At 34.6% G+C, this 6,694-nt stretch overlaps 2 protein-coding genes across 2 annotated transcripts; both read right to left on the bottom strand.

The window, feature by feature from the left end:
* Nucleotides 1-1,915: 1,915 nt before the first annotated feature.
* LOC108566301 (agrin-like) lies at nt 1,916-3,362 on the bottom strand. Its single transcript, XM_017926112.1, has one exon. It carries the CDS (start codon nt 3,324-3,326, stop codon nt 1,980-1,982), a length of 1,347 nt encoding a protein of 448 aa, XP_017781601.1. The 5' UTR covers nt 3,327-3,362; the 3' UTR covers nt 1,916-1,979.
* Nucleotides 3,363-3,786: 424 nt separating this feature from the next.
* On the bottom strand, nt 3,787-5,330 carry LOC108566300 (four-domain proteases inhibitor-like). Its single transcript, XM_017926111.1, has 2 exons — nt 5,096-5,330; nt 3,787-4,103 (listed from the first exon to the last, which is right to left on the bottom strand). The coding sequence occupies exons 1-2, from the start codon at nt 5,328-5,330 to the stop codon at nt 3,787-3,789; spliced, it is 552 nt and encodes a 183-aa protein (XP_017781600.1).
* Between the last annotated feature and the right edge of the window lie 1,364 nt (nt 5,331-6,694).

Raw genomic sequence — 6,694 nt, forward strand, 5'->3', positions numbered from 1 at the left:
AAAAGGTGCATATGAAAGCTGAATGTTTGGAGAATGTAGCCTGTATTCAAAAATGATTGTAGTTTCATCAATTTGTCTGTTACATTAAAACTTGAACAAAATGAAAAATTTACGCTCGAAAAAGCAGTGATTTTCTCAGATACTGTAATAGATAGAGTGGATCCAAAAGATTCATATGAAAGCTGAATGATTGGGGATTATAGCGAGTATTCATACATTACTGTCGTTTCAGCAGTTTGGCTGTAATTTGTGTTACAAAAATGAAGTAGATGAACTGTGAAGATTTATGATTAATAAATTTAAATCTATGAATAAATCCTGTCCATATTAGTCACTTTCACTCGCTCAATTAGTCATTCATCAATGAGAAATGTTCTCTATTTATTCTTTCTTTATTTCTTAAACTACATATTTCCGCCTTCAAACATCTCTTTTTCCGCCCGCACATTTGTTAATGGAAACATAAACTCTACTCATTTCAAGAGATTTATGACCCGAAACATGTAAAGTTATTAATATATATACATATACATAAGCGTATCTATTTCCGAATGAAGGAAGATGCACGGATTTACGAGCACAGCACGTTAAATTATTAATACAGCGAGAGGAAATGAAGAACATTTTATATCCAGATTATCTTGTATATATACTTGTTTTCTTTATAAATACAAAACGATAAATTCGTAAGTCACATTTGCTTGTTAGGAATGCATTATGTGCCACATATGTCTGTCGTTATTCGTTTTTGGCGATGGTAAAAATAAGCGTTATCGTTTCGCAATTTGGGAATGAAAAAGTTTAACTTTGATTCTTTGTTTTTCAGGTCGAGCAGTTTACGGTCCTCTGGGTGCTGCTCGTGGTCATCGTGGTGGGAAATGCGGCCGTCCTGTTGACCCTTTACTACACCAAATCCAGGAAGAGTCGCATGAACTTCTTCATAAGCCATCTGGCTGTTGCAGGTAATTTACGAGTTGGGTTGGAGAATAAGACAACAACGATTTACGTCGTTTCTGTTCTTCAGATCTCTCCGTCGGTTTGATCAACGTCCTCACCGATCTCGTGTGGAAGATGACCGTTTCTTGGAATGCGGGAAACGTTGCCTGCAAAGTCGTCAGATTCATGCAGGTAAGTCATTACCAATTTTGTTAATTGATGATCATTGTATACATTTTGTATACTTGCTCTAAAATCTTAAAATCTTGATTCTGTTGAAAAACATTGACTTTTGTCAAAGTTTGTGAATTTACACATTGACTTTATACTTGTAAACGATTTTACAAGTATTTTCAATCTTAAGAATTTAACAAAAGTTAAGATATTATTACTTAAGATTATTAATTGTAATACTTTTCTTAAAATGTTTGAACTATTTTCATATTATCTTCGTTATTTGATGATCTTTATATACATTTTGAATACTTCGAGTATCATAAAGTGTTATTACTTGCTCTAAGATCTTTAGTTTCTTACTTGATTTTTTGTAAAAAAGTAACTTTTGTAAAGTAAATTTACACCTTTTCCCATTGACTTTACACTTGTAAACGATTTTACAAGTATTTTCAATCTTAAGAATTTAACAAAAGTTAAGAGATTATTACTTAAGACTATTGATTGTTATACTTTTCTTCAAATGTTTGAACGATTTTCATATTATCTTCGTTATTTGACGATCTTTATATACATTTTCTATACTTGGAGTATCATAAAGTGTTATTACTTAGACTTGCTCTAAGATCTTTAGTTTCTTACATGATTTAAAAAAAAGTAACTTTTGTAAAGTAAATTTACACCTTTTCCCATTGACTTTACAATTTTATACAAATTTACAAGTATTTTCAATCTTAAGGTTTGAACGATTTTCATTTATATCGAAACAAATATTCAAGAGGAAATTGTGTAAATGAAACATTTCTTTTATATTTTTTCATGATTTATTTGAAATATTTTTGTATACATTTCTTGGAATTCGCATGTCTTCAGCAAGCGCTCTCAGATTCAAGCGTGATCTTCTTGGTCTTCGCTGCACAATCAAAAGAACATTTGTTACCATAAGTGACTCCATCTGAACCGCAAACTGGAGCATATTGCATGGTGCAAACGCAATTGTCACACTCTCCTTGAGAAGCTACCTTCAGATCTTCGTCTTCCTTGCTCTTGCACTTCAACTCGCATTCGTTGGCATAGGTAACTCCATCGCTTCCGCAGACCGGTTTCAGTACGTCGGGACAAGCGCAAAGATTAGACTTGCATTGACCATCAGAAACCTTCTTCAGCGACGAATTCTTCATTTGCGCACATCTCAGGAGACAATCGTTATCGTAGGTTTTTCCATCCGATCCGCAAATCGGTTTCGAAATGAAGAGACATATGCAGATATCGAAAGAGCATTCACCATCGGAAACCTTCGTCAGCGATGGTTTCTTCTTTTGATCGCATTTGAGGATGCATTCGTTGTCGTAGGTTTTTCCATCAGATCCGCAGACTGGACGAAGGATAAATGGGCAGGCGCATACTGGTGTACAAGGTCCTTCAGAGGAGACTTTAAGATCTGCACTGTTGCATTCCATCATGCATTTGTTGGGATAAGTTTGTCCATCAGATCCACAAACTGGTTTCAAATCTTTGGTGCATTTGCACGGACATTTACCATCGCTCACCTTCTTCAGATCTTTGTCGCTTTTGGCTTTGCAGCTCAACAAGCAATCATTATCATAACTCTTTCCATCAGATCCACAGACTGGACGAAGGATCAATGGGCAGGCGCATGCTGGTGTACAAGGTCCTTCAGATGAGACTTTAAGATCTTTACCGTTGCATTCCATCATGCATTTATTGGAGTAAGTTTGTCCATCGGATCCGCAAACTGGTTTCAAGTCTTTGGTGCATTTGCACGGACATTTACCATCGCTCACCTTCTTCAGATCTTTGTCGCTCGTGGCTTTGCAGTTCAACAAGCAATCGTTATCATAACTCTTTCCATCAGATCCGCAAACTGGTTTCATGATGAACGGACAAGGACACATAGGTTGGCAACGTCCTTCAGAGACGACTTTCAGATCATCACCATTGCATTCCATCATGCATTTATTGGAGTAAGTTTTACCATCAGATCCGCAAACTGGTTTCAAATCTTTGGTGCATTTGCACGGACATTTACCATTACTAACCTTCTTCAGATCTTCATCCTCTTTGGCTTTGCAGTCCAGCAGACATTCGTTGTTGTAACTCTTTCCATCCGATCCGCAGACCGGCTTAAGAATTCTCGGGCATTTACAAGCCGAAGCCGTGACAAGCAACAACGCGAATACCAGAAGAATCTTCATGGTGATTTACTCAAAAGTGTGGATTCGCTCAACGAAACTGTCCACTTATATACGACCTTATCTCATTATTAGTTAACATTTATGCATAAATTTCCTTAAATTCCAAAAACTTGTTGCGCAAAAGAATTGCATTATTATCAGTGAAGTCCGATAAGAAGTGCACAAATTATTCGCATTTTCGTTTTTTTTTTCCCGAGAAAAGATTCGCATATTTTGGTTGTTTTGTGTGTTTGTATGAATACGCAAATCAATTCTGGGGTTTTTCCATTCAGAAAATGCTCGAAAATCAAACCTAAACTCATTTAAAACCTTTACAAAAATGATATTAATACCAACTTAATACCAATAAAAACAGGAGGAATTGTAGAAAACAAAAGAAACTATCTGTACTTACATCAACAACAGTTTATTTAAAGATAATAACTTTTCTTTTTTTTCTTTCATCGATCGAACATATTTACTATTTTCGATCATCAGGTGGAAGCACCGGTCCCGTTGTCACGAACTGACCTCTGCACATCCTGAAATTCACCTCCTGCAGACCGGGTTTCTTCGATTGAGCCTCGGCGAAATTCGATCTCAAGTACACACGAAGATCCGAACCGCAGAGGACGTGATCGACGTTTATAGCCTCGTGGATGCAAATGTCGTAATATTGGACTGTCAAACTGTTGTCCGATTCGCGCGCCCTCTCGAACTCATCTTCACCGAAATACGTCAAATCATCCGAACCGCAAATCACCACCAGTGAATAATCATCATCATCGGCGTAACTTCCTACGGCCAAAGCCAATAAAACAGCGATCGCAATGAAATTCATTTTGATTTGCACAGATTTGCGTGAATTTCAACCGTTTATATACACTAATTCTAACTAAAAAAAAAAGTAGATTTATTATCATATTGTTTCGGGATTTAAGCGCTTCTCCATTGTTACTTCTCGTATCTATTCAAAAATATTAAAAAAAAAGACTGTTGTATAATTATAATTATTGTATCATAACCATAGAAAGCGCAAAGTTCTAAAGGATTACTCGAACTTGTTTCAAGGATTGCCGTGATGCTTATTTCCAAGCAAATTTATAAATAATTATTAATATTATTCATTAGTAATTTACAGTTTACTTACAGAAATATGCTATAATTGAAATGATTATATAGCAAATTGGGTAAAGTTACGTAGAAATGCTGTAAAAATGGAAAAATTCTATGGTCTTATTTCAAGAATTATTCACCATGACAACAGATTTTTGTTGTTGCTATGGTTATTACTTGGATCGTTTCAGTTTGCGACGTCTTCCAAGATTTTCCAAAACAATAAGATGGAAACAAATCAAATTTCCAGATTTTAGCAAATTTCTTCAAATATCGAGACAAACTATAATAATTATCAGCATTTGATCCATCTAAAATATTCTTAACTTTAACTAACTCTAGATAATAACAATTTTGATCAACATATGGGAATTAAAATTACAAAAAAAAAATAGTTTGTGCAAGAAAATAAGATTTATTTTATTTAGAACATCCTTTACAATAATATTTGGTTATTTAAATTGAAATTTAAGTTTTAAACGAAAATCATAGTTTGGTCCAAAGACGTTTCAATTATGAATATTCGTATGGTGGGTAGATAGGTGGAGGAATTGTGTATATTATAGGGCGACACGAATCAAAGTTTGCTTTCATAAGATGGGGATTCTTCAGTTTCGCTTCTTGGAAACTGTGGTAGGAGTAATAACGACCATCCGAGCCGCAAATTATTTCACCCGACACCCTCACAACTTCACCGACAGCCAATGCGTCGCATTCTCCCACCTTGACAAATGTTAAAGTAGAGTCCAACAATGTTGCGTACTGGTAATAACATGAGTTGATGTAGGTTTTACCGTCGGATCCGCAGATCGGATGGTATTCTTCGGTACAGATCGGATATCCTTCTTCGCAAGTACCGTAATGGATAATTCTGACACCGAATTTTGCGTTATGCTCGAAGACACACATGTTGGGATAGGTTACACCTCACTTCCGCAAATAGGAGCCCATAAGGCAGGACAGGCTACGCCCTGGCCGCGTCCAATCTGGACGGACACACTTAGAACAATTGCCAATGTTACAGCTAACTTGGATATCATCGTGACTGTGACTCTAGATTTCAATTCGATCTACTTATAAAGCAAAACGCAAATCCAAGAACAATGCATATTGTTTGTAAGAGCAAACAACGAAAGACATTAATTTGTCAGAAAATTTTCCAAAATCCAATTCAATTTGATAAATAACATCTTAAGTTTCACCATTGTCTTTCAAAATTTCAACCATCATCAACTAATCCCATCCTAGCTATAAAAATAATCTTTAAACATTCTGAAAGGGGTTGTCATGGTAATTGTTAATTACACAAGATTGTTAAATCTTATTCAACCTGTAACCATAGTAACAATAAGAAACAAACAACCATTAAAAGAATTAACAGCATTTTAAGTAACCTTTAATATTTTACTGTTTTGTATCAATATTTCAACCATCAAGAGCAATAATCTCTAAATATCCTGGCAATAACATCATAAGGGTTATCATGGTGAATACTGATAACGCAAGATTAACAAATTCCATTCAACCGTAGTAACAATAATCCATGAGCAACCTGATTATGAAGCTTATATTGATTTCAATTTGTTGTTCGAACATGAATTAGATTTGTTTGCATCTATTGTATCCATTCTATTTGGGTTCTTAAATTGTAGAAAGTAAAATAAATGTGAACAAATAACAATGGGTTTTAAGTAAAACTTAACATTTTTTTGCATAGAAACAATTTATTGCTTTGTCTAATGTTTAAGATTCAATACAAATTCGGTATATACATTTTATGGGAATCTTGGATTAACTTCGACCAAACAATGTACCAAGTCATAGGCCTTAAGAGAAGGATTCCTCGCCTGCTCCTTCAGGAACTGCGCCAAAGTATAGGTGACTCCATCGGAGCCGCAGAAAATGTTGTTTAATTTAGTATACGCTTATCAGATGCACACGGATCAAGGAACAATGCAAATCCTTTGTTTGTCGAAGATTTGGTAGACAAACACAAAGAAAATGAATGTTATCAGTAATTAACAGTAATTAAAGATCTTTTGTATATTCATGGAATTGTACTTCCTAATTGCAACTTTTCTCATAAATAAATTTGAAATTATCGTTTTTAACTGTTAAAATATCGATTTGATAAAATGAAATAAGTAAATACTTAAGTTTCTTTTCAATTTCTCGTAATATTTGGTAGTAAATTGAAGAAAGTTTAATGAAATTATGGAAAATGCAAACAAAAAATGGTATGTGCAGAAAATCAAAATGTTTTTATTTGAAAA

The sequence above is a fragment of the Nicrophorus vespilloides genome, unplaced genomic scaffold, assembly GCF_001412225.1.
Source record: "Nicrophorus vespilloides isolate i.1.1-1 unplaced genomic scaffold, Nicve_v1.0, whole genome shotgun sequence".
Taxonomy (NCBI): Eukaryota; Metazoa; Arthropoda; class Insecta; order Coleoptera; family Silphidae; genus Nicrophorus; species Nicrophorus vespilloides.

What these genes read in the sequence shown, in the direction of transcription:
- LOC108566300 (XM_017926111.1), bottom strand. Translation starts at nt 5,330, where the DNA reads ATGTGTGTCTTCGAGCATAACGCAAAATTCGGTGTCAGAATTATCCAT. An exon ending in TGAAGTTGTGAGGGTGTCGG is followed by an intron (nt 4,104 to 5,095) that starts GTGAAATAATTT and finishes CTTTGGCCGTAG; the next exon opens with GAAGTTACGCCGATGATGAT.
- LOC108566301 (XM_017926112.1), bottom strand. Translation starts at nt 3,326, where the DNA reads ATGAAGATTCTTCTGGTATTCGCGTTGTTGCTTGTCACGGCTTCGGCT.